Source organism: Larimichthys crocea, chromosome XIII (assembly GCF_000972845.2).
Source record: "Larimichthys crocea isolate SSNF chromosome XIII, L_crocea_2.0, whole genome shotgun sequence".
Taxonomy (NCBI): domain Eukaryota; kingdom Metazoa; phylum Chordata; class Actinopteri; family Sciaenidae; genus Larimichthys; species Larimichthys crocea.
The window spans coordinates 8,615,399-8,634,377 of NC_040023.1; the positions used below are offsets into that span (position 1 = coordinate 8,615,399).

General features: G+C 43.2%; 1 protein-coding gene across 5 annotated transcripts; it reads right to left on the reverse strand.

Annotated features, from left to right (window-relative positions):
• Positions 1–384: 384 nt before the first annotated feature.
• Positions 385–14,766, reverse strand: LOC104939427 (polyhomeotic-like protein 1). 5 transcript variants are annotated; one of them, XM_019253149.2, is made up of 15 exons: positions 14,421–14,766; positions 11,759–11,883; positions 9,881–9,997; positions 9,588–9,659; positions 9,384–9,512; positions 9,131–9,298; positions 8,961–9,042; positions 7,093–8,072; positions 6,870–7,005; positions 6,603–6,775; positions 6,422–6,512; positions 5,096–5,183; positions 4,318–4,531; positions 3,212–3,419; positions 385–2,833 (listed from the first exon to the last, which is right to left on the reverse strand). In XM_019253149.2, the coding sequence occupies exons 2-15, from the start codon at positions 11,879–11,881 to the stop codon at positions 2,682–2,684; spliced, it is 2,733 nt and encodes a 910-aa protein (XP_019108694.1). In that variant the 5' UTR covers positions 11,882–11,883; positions 14,421–14,766; the 3' UTR covers positions 385–2,681. The 5 variants fall into 5 exon arrangements, with proteins under 5 accessions (XP_019108694.1, XP_019108698.1, XP_019108708.1 ...); XM_019253153.2 differs by having other exon boundaries at positions 9,887–9,997; positions 11,759–11,886; XM_019253163.2 differs by having other exon boundaries at positions 4,318–4,513; positions 11,759–11,886.
• Between the last annotated feature and the right edge of the window lie 4,213 nt (positions 14,767–18,979).

The following is an 18,979-nucleotide window of genomic DNA, read 5'->3' on the forward strand; positions in this document are numbered from 1 at the left end:
AATTAAGTCATTTCATCTTTTCCTTGGCTCATTGCCACCCCATGCTTTACTGGATAAAAGCCTGAAACGTTGCTGAGATGCTCTGCAGGTCAGAAAAGCTCAGACATCCCGCAGGCTGAGATGTAAAGTCAGAATGTGACGATTGAATTGACTTTGCAGCATCAGAGAGAGAACAGGCAGTAAGGATGGAAAGCATGAGGAGCACAGAGAAGAGAAGTGAGTCCTGTCGATGAACACACTTCTATTACATTGTCGAATATTTGGCTTTAAATATGCCGTACGCATCACAATGAAAATGCAAATGATCAAAATATGACTTAACTCATAAAAACATATTAGAGTTAGTCATCCGTTCCTTGTAAAACAAACACACGGGCGTCACAGTTTTTAAAACAGTTCCTTGATTATTTATTTGCATGATAGTATTATTAGCCTCTCCACGTCAAACTCAGTCCCTCCCAAGATTTTGCAGTTTTTTTTCTGATTATTGCAAGCAAACACATTTTGATTCTGAAGTAGCTTATTTATAAAAATAAAAGAAACAAAAGAAAAAGAAATCTACTTACTTTGTGAGAAAAGTGCGAGTACGATGGGAACAAAAACAGTCTGCTTGTTAACGAACGTTACACAGATTTGACTAAGAAATTGTGGCTCACATCACTTTTTTTTTTTTTTTTTTTTTGTTTCACAATATGCTGATTTTTAAAACACTCCAAAATCCTGGGGGCGACTATGACATATAAACACACAGCTATCAAAGATTATTATCCTTCTTGAAAGAAAAAAAATTACTGTAATAGCCACAGTCACTAACAATAAAGCCAAAGATCTCTAGCTAGAAAGGTAAATACTGTTGGTAAGTTAACACGCTATGTGACAAAGCTATGAGGAAGACAGCAAGTTTCCTTTGATCAAGGGAGCTACTATTCAGTCACGCTTTTTGGGAAAGGCAACGGATGTCATTGCTTGAAATAACAAATTGTAAAAAAGTAAGCACTAATATATAAAACAAGGAATGATATGAAAAGCAGTTAAAAAACAGACAATCCTCATCTAAACCTATCGTAGAGACTAGTGAGAAAGGCCACAAGGTTCACAGAGAGAGAACATGAGAAAAACTCCTACGGTAAAAAGCTCAAACAAGGCAGTCCAGCAAACAAATGTGCATTTAAATATAAAGGCATTTTTTACACTTATTACAGTATAGTTTAAGGTTTTTCTCATCCGCGCACACATTCATTCATACAGCTAGGATTTGTTTTGTTTTCCCTCCATCCATCCTAAACGTAGGTCCACATTTTTCTTCACGGACGTCCTGGTTTTTGTTTGCAAACGTAGCTTAAAGACACTTCAAACCGACAGCTTATCATCACTTTTATCACGTCGCTTTCTTTTTTTAAAATTCTTATTATTCTTCATCTGTTTTTATTTTCGACTTCACAAAATCAAGCCCGTGACGTTACCCTTCACTCACACATGTAACTTCTGTAAAGACCAGGAGCAGCTGGTTGTACCATTTGACAAAAAGAAAAAAGAATTCAGACAGGACGAATAGTCACAGATTTTGCAGGTTACGGTCGTTTTTTTTAAGAGCAAGTCCTCCGTTAAAAAACTTAAAAAAAACTGGATCTCCTCGAGATCCTGAGCAAATGTGAACATAATGTGAAAAGAGTTTCGGAGTCGCGTCTCATCGTGAGAAAACTGGACGCAACATCAGTATTTTTTGCAATATCGCCTCACTTGAAATGTGAAATGCTCTCTGAACCTTTTTGGGGATTTAGGTTTAATTCAGTACCCTGTACTTCAACTGTACCCTGTAAACTGTTAGAGCAGGACGCTTTCACAATAAAGGTGCCACCATTCAATAACAGATCATGACATATTTTGTAAGTTTTACATCACCTGCGCACTTTCCTTACAAAATACGTCTTGAAAATAATAACTGGGTTGATTTTAGTCTAAATTCTGCTCGTTTCTTTGCTGCATTTCTGCCCTAATTCTCTTGGTTTGCTGATTGTGGCTTAAATCAGTTGAGGAGAAATCTACACGAGAACCAACGCTGTTCTTAAACACGAGAAAAAAGTCATAGAAGTGGGCGGATCTTTCAAAAATAAAACTTTTCCTGTACAATATGATACAATGAATGAAAAGCAATGTGTTCGTCTTTCCTTTTGAATGTTTTCAGCAGAAAAATGTAACAAAAAAACGACCTGTGAAAGCCTGTTTGTACGGAAAAAACGTGGGAATCCTGTGCAAGTACCAACCCTGATTACACAAGCACTAAAAAATACATTCAAAACCTCAAATTTCTGCATTTTGCAAGACTAAAATTGTGCATCTAAAAAGTAAAAAGAAATCCCTTGATAAAAATGTCTGACTACAAGAGCAGAGTTTGCGCAGAAAGAGCGTTTTAGAGAAAACGTGTGTGCGGTGTTTGAAACTCACAGACGTCACAGGTTTGAGAGGAACTGTAACAAAACTCCTGTGCGAGAAGAACTACATTTGAAAATGTGGCCAAGAGTGAACGAACAGATTCAAGTGCTGCAGCCCTAAAATATGAACTGTACCTCATACATTCACCTGCTCTGGAACCAGTTCCATATCTCAACTGGACCAGGAGCTTTTCGGGGTAAATGCCCGGGGCTTGACTTTGAACACGGTGGATTTTTAATGGAAACACGTCAGTCTCTCAGATTGTTAATGTGGGCGCAGATCTTGAGGGCAGGACCGAGCTTGATGTTCATGGTGGACATGAGATGCTCCTCCTTGAGCAGCAGCAGGGCCTGTCCGTCAATCTCCTGCGACAGGAACTGGGAGGCGAGCTCCTCGCAGCCTGCGGAGAGGACAAAGTGGGATATAAATAGAGAAACGGATAAAGAAAAATGGGGAAGGAGGACAAAATAGGAAGTAAAAGTGGAAAAAGAGAAGAAATGACGCTGAAACTAATCATTATTTCCATTATCTGCTGATTATTTTCTCCATTTGTTGATTAATTTTGTCTATAATACAGCAGAAAACAGTCAAATTGGGCTTGTCTTGACCCAAAAAGCCAAAGAAATTCAATTTCCTGACATCAACAAAGAAACACAGCAGGTATCTACGTCTAAGAAGGTGAAACCAGTAAGATGTAGACATGAATGATTCATCGGTTAGAAAAATTGATTAACTGTCTGACTGTTTACTAATTGATTAAAGCAGATTATCTTCCAACCTTGCAGTGAGGAAATAAACTGTGACACTTCCTCCACGCTCCACTGGCCGGGGCTAGCGGGCAGGCAGCTGGGCGCCGAGCTCTCCGTCGGGAGCGGAGGAGGCGGCTGGTGGCACGAGGCCGAGGAGGCGGGCGAGAGGGACATGGGGTCATCTTCATCGTCCTCTCCGCTGGACTCCTCCTCTGAATGGCTGGACTCTGAGCGGCACTGTGGGGAGGGAGGAGAAGCGGAGGAGACGTTAAAAAAACCCACAGTGGTTCCTCAGTTAAATACTGAAATAAAAAACCCAAAACAGTTTGGAAGCGTCACAGAGAGAAGAAGAGATTCTAGTTATGTGCTTTGGTTGTAGAGCCTGCGGTGCCGAGATGCAGCCACAAGGGGGCAGACAGGATTAACATGAATGGCTGTTGATGGATCCTCAAAATATCCCCAGCCGAGAGCCTCAGTGGCTGTTTTTATATGATAATGTGTTTTTGTACTTCACACTATGCACTAAAGTGTCCTTCTGACCTTGTTGCAACATTTTGAGGAACACTCTCGAATGATTAGTTGATTAATGGCTAACTGTTTTGGTAAACGGTTCATTGTTTTAAAGGCATTTTTGAACAAAACAAAAGTATCATATTCTGATTTCAGCTTCTCAAATATGAATATTTTATGGTTTCTTTAGTTGTTTTTTGAGATTTGAGATTGACATCGTCACATTTTTCACCACTCTATGGCCCAAACACCTCACTCACTCCCGATAACGATAAAAAAAATTGTTAGTTGCAGCCCTAACTTCCTGTTTCAACATGCCTGTGAACAAACCCTCAGTTTTCCCAGTTTAGTGTGGATGATGTAACTGGCCCTGAAGTCAACCTACATCCAACATGATGAACTGGAACACCAAAAATCTGGGTGGAGGTAGATTAATGGCCGTGATTAAAATCATATGGGTGTCCACCTACTTTTGGCCATGTAATACACCTTGTTGCAAGTTGAATTCATCCCTGAGCAGGATAACTGAAGTATTTCCCCACTTGCAGCTCTTTCAAAACTTCAAAACAACACAGAAACGATGCATCTGTTGGATCCCTGCGTGTCACGCGCGCTCCCTGCTCACCTTGACAGGTATGGGTCTCCCTGCTATCTTGGCACTGGCTATTTCTGAGCTAGTCCTGCGGGGAACCCGTCGCCTGGCGATCCCTCCCTCCTCGTCCGAGTTGGAGAGGTGTCCTTGACCCCGATCCTGATCCGGAGCGTGAGCTTGACCTTGACCCTGCCGCATGCAGAAGTGCTGCCTGAAGCTGACGTTGTACCTGGGGAACCAATACATACTGTATCGTAGACAAAGAGTGACATATACGGTACTGAAGCCAAGACGAGCAACACATACAGTTTTTGTCTCTTTGCGCCATACGCGGTATATAATCCATACGCATGTAGTGGGCAAAGGGACAAATGCAAAAGCAGAAGCAGAAAAATGTTTCAAAAAAATCATATGCTGACAGCATACTGGTCCAAACAATGCAGACAGGGCATTGTTTACATCGTGAAACACAATAAATACAACGTACTATTTTTTAATATGGAGAAAAACTGAATAACCGGACTGAAATCTGACATGAAAACACACGTTTACATGCCGTCTGTGTGGAGAAAAGTGGAAACATACGACTAAAACGTGACAACAGAAAACACACATGCTGTGAAACATGCAGCTGTAGCCACGTGAGAATAGAGAACGCTGCACCGCGTCGATCGCGAAAGTTGTAATCATTTGTTGTTTTCAACAGAGAGAGAGACGAGGCTGCAGCGGCTGCAGCTCTCGGCAGCGCAGCGAGGTTTATTTCTAACGTGGCTTCTGCTGCATAGATTATATTTCATGCATGTTGAAGTACCTTTTGGCACAAGACATGGAGCAGAACCTTTTGGTGCCTCTGAACTGGCTGGCAGGAGCAAAGTTTTTACAGTACTCACACTTCAGCACTGAGGGGAGAGTTTGGAGGAGAGAGAAACAAAAACAAAAGAACAGAGCAGACGATAAATATGTAAGAGAGTCGGTACGTGATTAAAGCTGAACTGCACAACACACTCAAACTGCATCATCATCATTCCACATCGTGTTGTTGTTATGCTGCCTTCAAGTCAAAGTCAAGAGGTGGGAAATTCCACGCTCGCAGGCTCGGACAAAAACAAGGGGTCAAACGTGGGTCGCTTTGTTCCATAATGTGAAATCCTGTCCATGTTATGTAAACGTTATGTCGAGGTTAACCAGCAAACAAGGATATTATTTCAGGCATATGCTGCTAAAAAAATCCAGTTTCTGTTTATTATGATAATTGTAAATGTTTTAACAACCCATATGAGAAACTGTAACCATGTTTCACACTTTATTCTGACTTTAAAAGGTTATATGATACGATATTTGGAACACTGACAAAGCAGCAAACAATTATTTCCCATGTAAAAACATAGAGGAGTGAAGGCTCCTTGTTTTGATCCCTGAACATTGTTTGGCTTTGAGATTAGTTACTTTTTTCTCATCTACTTCAGTGAATTAGACAATTATTATTATTATTATTATTTATTTTTTTAATTTCATGCCTTTATTGATAGTACAGCTGAAGAGAGACAGGAAGCAGGGGGCAGAGAGACACGCAGTAAATTAGCCATCCGATGCGGGATTCGAACCGGAGCCAGCTGCAGCGATGACTATAACCTCCACACACGGGGCGGCCGCTTAACCCACTACGCTACCGACCGCCCCGAATTAGACAATTATTTTGACAAAAACCAGAGTTGGTGATTGTCGGGAAGATTAACAAAGACTTTTAGTTTAGATCTGTCCACTTGAAGTTACGATGTAACGACGATGTACAAGGTTTAAATTGATGTCTTAATGTCTCATGGAGGCTGTGAGTGATCTCCATATAGATATACAGCAGCTGTCTGACAACATTATCCTACAGAGACAGACACTTCAAATAATCTGAACCTGTCAGTGGCACTTTTAATCGACGTACTTCGACAGGAATGAGGCATCACAGCCCATTTTCACATCTGACTGTGAATTAAAGATTTAAACCAGAGTTTAATTTGTGTTTTATAATATTTTGCAAAGTAAAATCTAGTGCGACGTCTCATTTCAGATATATAACTTTTAATTTTCCACCCTCAGACTTGTCTGGAAGGCAGCGTCACTTTCAGAGCAGTTTGGCTGTTACCTGTCGCTGTCGTAACGGTCTCTGATTGGTTAGTGTCCGGACTGTCGTTAGTTAAATCCTCACCGGTCGAGTCCTTTACCGAACCACATACCTGTGGATCGAACACAAACACCAGTTGGTGACCAGTAAACCAGCGAGCCTTGTGCTTGATAAAGAAAAACTACAAATCCCATGCACTCACAGGGAAAGGCTCTGCCCCTTCCTGGATGACGAAGCCCTCTATGAGGTGTGTGAGGACGTTCGGTTTAACCACAGCTTGAGGGGGTGGAGCTCGCTCCCCTTGGCCGCACACCCCGCGGGACACTGCCAGCACCGGGGAGGGAGAGGAGGAGGCTGGGGGAGGAGCAGCAGAGCCTGGTGGAGAAGCGAGGGCGGAGAAGTGAAGTTAAAAAGCAGCAGCAGTGAGTCTGCTTACACACACACACCTTCAAGAACTCGATGGTGTTACCTGCTTCGTTGGGAATGGTCAGGAGTGTCGAGGGGTGATCTCTGACTGGCTGGAGCCGTGGAGGGGAGGGACCATCTTCATCATTGGCTGAATTAGAGTCGGATTTTCTTTTAAGGGAGCCGGTCAGCTGCTTTCCCTAAAAGACAAAAATCAAAGTCAAAACAGCCGAACAGATGAGAAGACAACGGGACGGCTGCATGAAGAGCTGTTTCAATCGGCTGACCTGTGGCGTCTGACTTCCCGTTGAGTCTCCATTGGTGGTCACACCGGCAGATGCTCCCCTCTGCTCTTCAGCCGCCAAGGGGAGGGAGAGCGAGGCGCGAGGGATCGAGGCCGGAGGAGAGGAAACGGTGGGCGACTGGGAGGAGGACGAGTTCGAAGCCAGCGGTCCGTTCTGACTCTGTCCAGAGCTTTGATTGGCCTGCGGATGCACCTGAGAGACCTGAGCCAACGGAGGAGCCTCCTGGGGCGACTGAAGTGTCTTTAGCCCCACCCCTCGCCCCACGACTCCGCCCTCCCTGGAAGCGATGGACGCCACCATGGTGAGCAGGCTGGACGAGCTGCTCAGGACGGCGGCTCCGTCCTGGCAGCAGCTGCCCCGGGCCAGAGCCAGCGCCTGGGTGTTTCCAAGTGTGCTCTGCCTTGCCCCAACGATCTGGACCGGGATGTGCGGCGGCTGAGGGGGCTGGGTGGAGCCGCTGGCAGGTGGCGGGGCGGGCAGGATGGGAGGAGGGTTCCTGGAAGGCAGCTGAAGGGGCAGGCGGAGCCCCTGCAGAGTTTTGGGTTGGATGGGGATGGGTCCATTGCCGTGGCCGGATTTCTCCACACTGAGTGAGGTCTTCTGCAGGGGCTGCACCACCAGAGTCTGAGCGTTGACCGCTGGTTTGATGGTCGCCGTGCCGACGGGGTATCCGTGGGGCTGGGACGCCGCGCTGGACGTTAGGACCAGTGTGTGCGCTGCTGTGGGAGCTGTGGTTCCTGTAGCGAGAGTCCGAGTTCCATGAAGTAAGAGCTGGGAGAGAGGGATGGAGGAGGTGGAGGACGAGGAGGAGGCACCAGAAGAGGAGGAAGGGTGGGCTTTGAGGTTGGTGGGCTGAGGGTACGTGGGGATTTTGATGTGGGGCGGCTGTGGCTGAGGCTGGTTTGGCTTGGTGGGGGACTGGGAGTTTGACTGGTGGGAGGGCTGGACCAGTGAGTAGGCAGCTGGAAAAAAAGACGTTTACGACATTTTAAGCAAGATTATGTAACTTTTCCACCATAAAATCACAGAGTGTAAATCACTGTGATACTAAACCTGCTCTGCACCCTGCACGCCTGCTCTCGCACTATGTAACTTTGGGGTTTGTTAGTCGTGATACTTGGACTGTGAGCTCAGTGCACCAGGGGAGTGTTAGTGTCAATAAACAGGAGGTTTTCAAGCCTGGGGCGGGAGTGGGCGAGCGATGCTGGTATATGGATACCAGAACCTGGAGCTGGGCAACATAACCGGGCCAAACAGAGGCAGAGCATGGCAGAGGTGAAGAGACTGAAGAGGACAACAGAGTGAGTCAATCTGGGACTAACTTTTAGTCGTTAGTGAGAACTTTGTGAAATAAATGTCCTGTGCTGTCGACCTTGCTTGATGTTTGGCTGTCGGCAAAGTTCTTGATTCGCCAGATGTTGATCATATATAATATAAATCAAAACAAATACGCACACCTCCATCTAGCTCCATTTGGTTCTCCACCAACTCCTGAGAAAAATATCTGGCCATTATGTTCACCAGCTAAACAGGTAAGTTTAGGTTTAAGTTTAAGTTCCGGTAAGTTTGTCTGTCTGCTGCTTGTTGCCAGGCAGATTAAAGTACAGTGAAAGTCCAACCACCAAAACAATGAGCTGAAAGACGCTAAAAGAGAAATGACAATTCTCTGTGGGTTCATTAATACAAGCGACAGTTTTTATTTAATTCACCGTTAATGAACTTTTTATTACACCTTTAATAACTAATAATTATTAATTAATAATTAATTAATTTTTAATAAAAGTTAATAAATTCAGATCACGATTAAGCCTGTTGCCTATTTACAACATGTCGGTTTCAGGCGTCCCTACCTGAGTCGCTCCTCTCTGGGGCTTCAGTCTTAACACCAACACCTTTGGTACCGGACACACCTCGCATGGCCAGGTTCTGCACCTGGAGAGAAAGAACAAATACATAAACGTGGCAAAGAATCGGCACCGCGTGACGTGAACCGCTCCTCACAATCCGTCATCTCACACACCTGGTCGTTATCCGATTGGCTGCTAGCAGAGGAAGTCGGAGTCACTTCCTGTTGTTGCTGTTGCTGAGCCTGTGGCTGCTGGGTGACGGTCGCCACGGCAGCGGTTGCTGTGTTGCCGGGCATAAAGATGAGCTGTGAGGAGATGGGCGCCCTCAGCGAGCGGTTGACCTGCAGGACGACAGGAAACGACATCAAACACACAGACGGTATAAAAACATGATGCGGTCTTTCTTAAAGCTACAGTGACGCTCACCCTCAGGTACATTTGTCCCTGCCCCCCCGCCGTCCCGCTCAGCAGCACAGATTGGCTGATTGTGGACGTTGCCGAGGCGCCCATAGGACGGCTGCTGGTTGTCGACCCTGATCCAGATGTTACGATGGCCTATCGAATGATAACAAGGTTGTATTAATGCGTTACTTGAAACTAAATTCACAGCATGTATCTGACAGGACGTACGGCGGTGGTGCTGGTGGTCTGAGAAGAGCTGCTGCTGGAAGGACTTGATTGACGGCTGGCAGCCAGAGTAGCCTGAGAGGAAGAGGAAGAGGAAGGAGAGAAGAGGATGTTTACAAAGACTGTCAGAATAAATCACATTCCTTTATGCACAACTCCAACGTGCATGTAGCTCTTTGTTTGTTTTGTGCATACTTATCTTCCGTTATTGTTGATGCAGCGTCATGAAAATGGACCTGATACAGTATTTCGACATAGAAGGAGGCAAAACTTTGAACAGCATGACATGCACACACCTTTACCTGTTGCACGGCTGCCAGGTTCTGCAGCTGTGCGTTGCTGATCTGCTGCTGCAGCATCAGCTGCTGGAAGTACTGAGCTGCGTTTGGCTGCCTCTGTAACGCCTGCAGGGCCTGGAGGGAGGCGGAAAAAAAGAGGAGGAGAAGAGAGGAGGTGAATAAAAAAAAAAACAAATGAAGGGGCAACAAATCAAACAGAGAGAGAGAAAGAAGTACAAGAAGGAGAGACAGGACGAGAGCGGGAGGATGAAGAGGGGAGACGGAGTCGATGACAGGAGGACAGAATGAAGAAGTGCAGCGGCATGAAAAATGAAGAGAGGCGAGAGGAACGAGGACAGAAGGAAGCAGAGAGGGAGGGACGCAAAGTGGAGTAAAGCCTCCTGCCAGCTGCCTGATGTATGAGCAGAGGCTCGTACAGTAATAAGTCGAGGGATGAAAGCGAGCGCGGCGGGCTGGATTAGTGTGTGCAGGGTGACAAAGACAGATGGGCTGTGCAGGGTGACAGAAGCCTGAGAAAATCACACAGAGCCACGACTCCATCTCTCTCTCTCTCTCTTCACCTCCATGCATCGCTTTTCTGCCCACCACGTGAATCAGAAATATAAAAGACAAACAAGCGCGTCCTCCTGATCTCGCTTAGACACGCTAACAAGCTGCGTTCACACTTCAGCGACAATCCAAACTCTGTTTTTGTTTTTTTTACCTAAAACAGATTTCAGGACTAGAAATAATAAGAATTTTCTTTGGAAGTAGATTTAAGTCTCATATTGTTCAATCGAGACCTTGATCACACAGTTACGTGCCATCTAATCCCAGGCAGGCAGCATATTTGTGTTCTTGTTGAATGTTCCAGTGATTTTTTTAAACTGATAATCCTCATTTCTGCTCCTGAACCATGATCCTCTGAGTGAAAGGCGTGCACAGCTTGGTGCGTGTCTGAGACTGAAACGAGACGGGCACAAAGAAAAAAGAAAATGTTGGACTTTACTTTACATGTTCAGGCCACGCTCTTAATCCTGCATAACTTTAAGTCTTAATATAATGTGAACAGGTGAGTTGTATATAAATTCACCCTCAGTACAGTTGTCATGAACGGGGAAATTAGCTACAGAGACCAAAACTGTTTTTTGTACCAGGCTGTAAACATGTTTATTTCTGCTGTGAAGTTGGACATTTGAACATGGGGACTTATGGAGACTGACTCACTTCTGGAGCCAGCCTCAAGTGGACGACAAGAGGAACTGCAGCTTTTGGCACTTCTGCATTGGCTTCACTTCACAAGAAATAACAGACTTTATTATTTTATGTTTTGCACACTCGCCTTCTTGGAATAAATAAATTTATTGTTATGATTGTTTTAATTTGTGACCACAGGGGACAGAAACTTTCAGGGACAATGAAGTGTCTTCCTAATAAATAAACAGTAAAAATGATTATTGAGGTGTTTGATTGAGCCAAAACTCAAAGGATAATAAACTCTATTGTGAGTTGGCTTGTGTTGTTATTGTGTGTCTATCACTCTTGTTGTATTTATTGTTACTGTTGCTGCACGGCAAAAAGCACTGACTGCCCAAAGCAAATTTCCCCAGTCGGGGACAATAAAGTTTAACTGAACTGAAATATTTAATATTTTAGACACCTTTTGACAATGATGATGTTGTCAGGAGGAAAAAAAAAAAATCTGGACTGAATGATTGAACACACACACACACACACACACGCACACACACACATACTGGTTTCCATATTTCATGGGGACCCAGTTTCTGAGCAACACTTGTGGGGACCACCCTTTCCACACACACACACACACACACACACACACACACACACACACACACACACACACACACACACACACACACACACACCTACCTGCACGGCTTGTCTTTCATACAGAGACATTGAATTCATCGGGGAGGGGCGGGAGCTCGTCCCAGATGCAGTGCTCCCATTGGTCGAGGCCGCCTGCTGGTTCTGCTCTCCATCCGTCTCCATGGCTGCTGAGGAGACAAGAGTAGGCGTCCATCAGTCAAACACACACACACACACACACACACACACACTTACTTCTATAGTTTCCCTGTGAGAGAGCAGCTGATGAAAAACGGCCCGTCACAGCTCTTGACAAACACCGTCCTCCTCTGAGCCGAGACGCTGCACAACACTGACTCAATGCATCACTGGGTGGTGATTTGAACAATGACTGATACAGTGCCGGGACTGACATTTTCTTCTGACACGTTCAGCATCGTTAAATTTGACCGTTTGTTTGACATCACGTCACAATATTTCAGCGTCACACAGACAACTGACACTAAAGTTCTCCATCAGTAGACAGAGTAAGTCTGCAGAGCCTGAAAATATTCACTTTCAGTACGTCGGCCACTCGTGATAAAGATATGCAATGATCCAGGATACTTTTAATAATGAACTCAGAACTGAGACAGTAATCTTCACTGGAAATGTAATAAATTTAATAGGCCGTTACCCGTCGTACATGGGCGAAGAAGGGGTTTTAAATAAAAGAGATAAATTACAAATGAAAAGCATAACTGAAGAATGAATTAATAAAAGAGGAAAAGACAATTTAAACGTCTTTGCAGCATGTCTAAAGAGAGAGATTTACATCTGCTCCTGACAACTGTCAATAATAAAAACAGAAGAGCCTGATTTCTCCAGAAGTAGCAATATTCATTCAAGAAGATTTGTGACATTTGTGTGTGAAAATTCACAGAGAACATAAAAGAAATGTCAATAAATTCACATGGGATGAATACAGTCTGCAGCCTGTAAAACAAATGTTTTTAATAAGGCGCATTACAAATGCACGTTGCATACTTTTGATCCTGTTTGTATGTATGTGTGCATTAGAGGACGCAGTTATTAATCTTTGCACAAATACCGGGACTGATAACTGCTCTCCATAATATCAAAGATGTTTTACAATAACTCGCACGATATCCACTAAACAGAACAGATACTGACATCATCTCCCATATATCAGTCAAACAGTAGCTGCAGGGGTGTGATGACTGATGCTGGATTACACAACAGACAAACAAACAACTCGTACTGAAGTTCCAACTTCTGACTCTGACGGTTCGAAACTGACGGGGATGAATGCCAATATCTTGTTTTTTTTTAAATGGACACATTCAGTAAAGAAACATTTTTAATAAAGATTTCCCACATTTGATTGCTAAAGAATTTCTGAGCGGAAGAACACACCGTGCACGTACGTAATCGCTACATTTTCTAACGACCTCAAACTGATTTTTGCACTGGAATTTATTAATAGTCATTTATTTATTTATTTCTGGCGGACGTACACAGACAGGCCTCTTCGTTAGGTACACTTGTACAAACCAATGTGCTCCAACAACAGCAGCTCAGCGTCATAAGGGTTTATTATCCAGGTCTTAGTGCGTGCTGTTGTTGTGCAGGAGCGCATTATATTGAAAGATGTTTTATGCTTCAAACATGTATGTAAATAAGGTGGCCAAAATATTGGACACACCTCTCTATGTAATGCAGTCCAGGTAAAACGAATACCTCTGTGACAGTGTCAACAAAAACTGATGTATACACCAATATTAAAATTTCTCGGATAAGCCAAAAGTGATTTTTAAATCCACATTTTTAAAAACTGCATGAGAACAAAAGTCTGGAGTTACAACCAAGCTTCTGAAAAGAACAAATATGAATACATACGCAGAAAAAAAAAAATAATTTCTCTGGATTTTCTTTCCATTTTATCTCTTTTTTTTCCTCTTAAATGTACATACACGGTAAATGTCTGAGACACGGGGTTATTGAACATATGAAATAAACAAAGTGAAGGGTGTTACATATGAAATAATCAGACAAATCCAAGACATTTATTCATGTTATTTTTTTTAGTGTGCAGGATTTAGTGCCTAATCGAGATTGCACATCGAAACCAACTGAACACCCTCGCCTCACTCCGTGTCCCTTTCCATGCATATATCCATACAGCGACCACAAAAACAAACAGTAAAGCAAAAAAGCGAGGTGCAACATGCTGAACTCTGCAGATGTGAATAACTCAAAACTAATAAGAACACATGCTGAATATTCATGCTCCTAAATATTACACACTGCTCCTTTAAAAACACCAAACGTGGTCAGAGGTCCTGCTCATAATTAATATCATCAACTCTTTTATTTTTTATTCAAGTTTAACTTTGCAATGGATCTCAGATTATATGCATTCAACCCTGCAGTAATACCTCCATCCCCTGCACACACACACACACTGCACACTGTCCCAGCACGGACAGTGTGCAGTGTGTGTGTGCAGTGTGTGTGTGCAGTGTGTGTGTGTGTGTGTGTGCAGTGTGTGTGTGCAGCCTCCTCCACCAGCCTCCAACCATCTGAGGCACAGACACAGAGCTAAGCCTCCATGTTTCAGACCAGTTAACACTGGATCCACCGGAGGCTACTCCTCCCAGCAGCCCGCTACCCGCTGCTGTCTGCAGGGCTCGTTTAACGGGATCTCTCGGTCCGTCCTTACCGTCACCGGGGCCGGGTTTCTCAGCCTTCCCTCCTCCTCTGCACCGGCTGCCCGCTGCAAAACGTGTCGGAGCGGCGGAGCAGGCCTCCGGGTCGTGCAGTTGTTGCTCCGTGTTGTGCAGCAGCAGCTTCAGCTTCAGCTTCAGCTTCAGCAGCTCTCACTGTTTCTCTGTTTCTCTGTTTTGCATAAATTTGCAGCTGATGTGTTGTTTGGAGGGCAACGCCTCCTTTTTCTCCTGCTCTGCCTTTTCCGGCGCGACGGGATGACGGAGCAAGCAGCACGCAGAGAGGGGGACACCTTCCCCCGGATCGGACTGGGTCAGACCACGGCCGAGCCGATCCGAGCCCATCCGAGCCATGCAGGGTCTTCATGACCCATTCCACTTTAATATGCACACCATGTTTTTTATTTTTTCAACACAATTCAAACTTTAAAACATGCTGACAAAATGTGATTTTATGGATTAAATATATATATATATATATATCTGGTGTGTTATTATATTTATTTATTGTTGCAACATTGCACAGAATAAATTATTTATCTCTCCTTTTCTTTTCGCCTCTGTCATTATGTCTTTAGAAGCTGCAGAGCCCGATTTACATTGCCCCATTGCTCCTGTTCTGGCACGACACTGACAGTTTCACCATAAGCGTTGCAGGTGATCGTACCCGGAGCACAAAGCTAGTGTAGAAATAGAAGTGGGAATGACAGAGACACTGTTTACCTGACTAGAAGTCAATAGAGCATCAAAATAATTTAAAATCTTTTATTTTATGATGCAAAACTTATGTAATGTTGCTTTCACCTTCAAAATAAAGGTTCTACCTCTTTGCCTTTAGAACAGTGGTTCTTAACCTGGGTTCGATCGAACCCTAGGGGTTCGGGGAGTCGGTCTCAGGGGTTCGGTGGAGCCTCCGCCCTGGAATTTTTTTATACCATTTGTTACAACATATCTTTGTGAGCAATCGTTTTCGAGGATGCTGGACATAAAAACTAAGAAAAGGAACAGACTTTGCTGTGAAAATGACATGAGACTGGCACTTGCCAAGGTGAAGCCACGCATATCTGAACTGGTCTCTCAAAGGCAACAGCAGAAGTCACACTGAGGTAAGTTGTTGTGAGTTCATGCACTGTGTTAGTTTTGTTATTTGAACAAGGTGATGTTAATGCACGGTTCATTTTGTGCACCAGTAAAAAAATCATATTTTATTTTTTACTAAAGAAGGGTTCGGTGAATGAGCATATGAAACTGGTGGGGTTCGGTACCTCCAACAAGGTTAAGAACCACTGCTTTAGAGGCTGCAGAGCCCAACTTACATTGCCCCATTGCTCCTGTTCTGGCACAACACTGACAGTTTCACCATAAGCGTTGCAGGTGATCGCACCCGGAGCACAAAGCTAGTGTAGAAATAGAAATAGAAGTACGTGGCACAGAGTGGGAATGACAGAGACACCGTTTACCTGACTAGAAGTCAATGGAGCGTCAAAATAATTTAAAATCTTTTATTTTATGATGCAAAAGTTATGTAATGTTCCTTTCACCTTCAAAATAAAGGTTCTACCTCTTTGCCTTTAGACAATACAATGTCAGCACAAATACACCTATACTGCAATACACAGACTGACAGACACACACACAGACCATACTTGTATTGGCAGCAATTAGACTTTGATAGATGATGATTATACTTGAATACTAATTTACTGTAGATATGATCATGATTATGGGCAGTTTGAGAGCAAAATGTCCTTTAAATCCAATTTAAATAGTGAGAGATGGATTAAAAAAGCTAAAGACTGGTGCCACAGACGCTGAGATACTCGAACGATTATCATTATCTTTGCTTGGACTGAGGTGTCTCAGGGTTTGGGGAAACTTCCTTTAAAGACAACAAACTTTGAGTCAACATTGGCACCATGTGTTGTTACATGATGAATATTTTATTTAACAACGTTATATCTGGTATGTACAGTACAAACACAAACAGAAACAGTCGGGGTGCATCACTGGTGTGGCACAGAGAAATGCTGAAGGAGCACACTAAAGCTACAACATGTGTCATGTGTTCACTTCATTTCCATCAGCAGAAACTCATTAACAACGTCATCCGACTCCCTAAACATCTTAATTACCGGCTCCTCCTGCACTTTATATGACTTTCAGGTGTGTGAAGAACAGTTATGTGACACATCAAGCCGATGAGTGCGTATCATTACGTGAAGGAGGGAGTGATTTCATCGTGCAGACAGAAGCAGTGGGAAGCTTTCTCACAAACATGTCGGATAACAGTCTGTAAATGCAGAGAGGCACGAAGAGCAGACTTACAGTACGTGATACTCAAACATACGGTACAGTCAGTACATTTATTTACACGATTAGAACACACATCAGGACCGACAAAGATCACAGCAGCCAAAGCGTGTTAAGGACTTTCTCTTCCAGCCTGTGTGACATTTTTTGACCTGGTTTATTAGACGGTAGTTTGGTTATTCTGCAGAAAAGGAATGACAACACTACTATGAACAGCTCTGAGTGTGATCTGAGCAGGCACACAGATAAAAGCACAGAGAAAAGACACAATGAAAACCAAAGAGAGGAGACGAGCAAATTAAAATCAACACATGCACCCCAAAGGAAAAAAAATAAATCCCAACACACACATATGACCGTGCAAGTCAACATATAAATAGTACTCTTTTAGAAAATACATATTTACAAATGAATACTTATACTCTCCTATGTTTGTACAGTGAGTGGAGGCTTTTTTAAGTTGTGCATAATGTAGATGGCTATGGTGAGGAGCAGTGTGCACCTGGGTCCACGTGTTTGCTTCAAATCCTTTCACGTACTTTTCGTGATAAAATGCTGAATCCAGCTCGTCTTTTAGGGTGTAGTCACACCAACAACAACAACTCTGCAGTATTAAGTTAGTTTGGCTTATATGGCCGGATGGGGGGTTTTCTTGACTTGTCCAAACTATAAAGACATCAAATCTCTACCGAACAGCAATAGATCAAGACTTAAATTTCAACTTTGTAAAGTTTTACCAACAAATAAGTCATAGTAGCTTTTCCCCAATTGTTTGAAGCAGAGAAAACAAGCTGTAGGTGTGATTGGACCCTGGTGTCGGCACCGTAAAGTCAAGTTTTTAACTTTGGATGATTGAATGAATAGAGGTGTGACTTCAATTTTAAATTTGTTTCTTTACTTTTACCTCTGAGACCTCTTCATTACACCGAGTACAAATCTCTGAGGTATTTGAAATTGTGATATCACAAAACGCAAAACCCTGACTGGGCAAGCTGAGTACTAGAAAGTGTTTTGAATCCTAGTTTGACGCAGGTTTGGTTACGTTCAGTGTTAGTAGGTTTTAGTCCAGTGCCATAGTGAAGGAGCAGTGAAAGCTTAGAAGCAAGACCCTGCAGGAGAGGCTGAATACAACACTGAACCATGACGGGAGTGTGCCACACACCTACCCCAGTGCAAAACACAGCACGTCACTATCATCCACAAACACAGCACTACACAACAAAGTCATACCATAATCTGTAAGAAATATTCATCTTAACAAGCCCTTTAACATCACACCAGGCTTAAATCTTTAAAGTCAAGTGATAAATGTCAAAACAAGGCGGGAGTCACTACAAATGAATGTAACACTTCAGTAGAAATCACTTGAATCACTTGTCAAGATCAATATTTTTCCAGTGAAGTCGAACAAATAAATAATACATAAATAAATAAATACGTTCTTAAAGTGCAGCGTGAATTACTGTGGTTGAGAAAGTTATTTTTTTTCACAGCTTTTCCAATGCAGTAATTCACACAGAATATAGAAAATATACTTTTTGTTTCACACACTTATACACCAAACGTACGTTATACGTTGTAATACATAAATCTTTAAAAGGTTGACAATGCTACACGTGGCTGACTTTTCAGACAAAGCATAACAACGTAGACAGCGTGTGAACCCGACAAATAAAGCCAGAAACACACCAGAAGTGATTTCGATTCACGGAGGACACATTGTTAATTATATCAGTATCTCAATAGGTATTTCCATGTTTGTTAAAAGTTGTCTTCCATGACCGCTCAATTTGAAATTTCATCAGGACTTGTTTGACTATTTTGTGAGTTTACGTAATAATAAAAATAAGTTACACAATTTAACGTGTCAGAACCATTCAGTGCATTTGGGCTTTAAATGTCACACAAAGTTTGAGCACATTCTTCATGTTGGATCACAACGTGTTGATGAAAACACACAGAAGTTAGCACATCTTAAAGTTTTACCATTTCCATTTTCAAGGAGGTTTGTTAATTTTTCTGACTTGAAGGCAGATTGTAGCTTTAGTTTTTAAACAATAAGTCCAAAGACCAAGAGGAGCACGAGATCTAAAAATCGGTAAAGACGTGGATCAGCGGTGGACCTGAGGTGAAGAGAAATTAGCTATAGAGACCAAAACTGTTTTTTGTACCAGGCTGTAAACATGTTTATTTCTGCTGTGAAGTTGGACATTTTAACATGGGGACTTATGGAGACTGACTCACT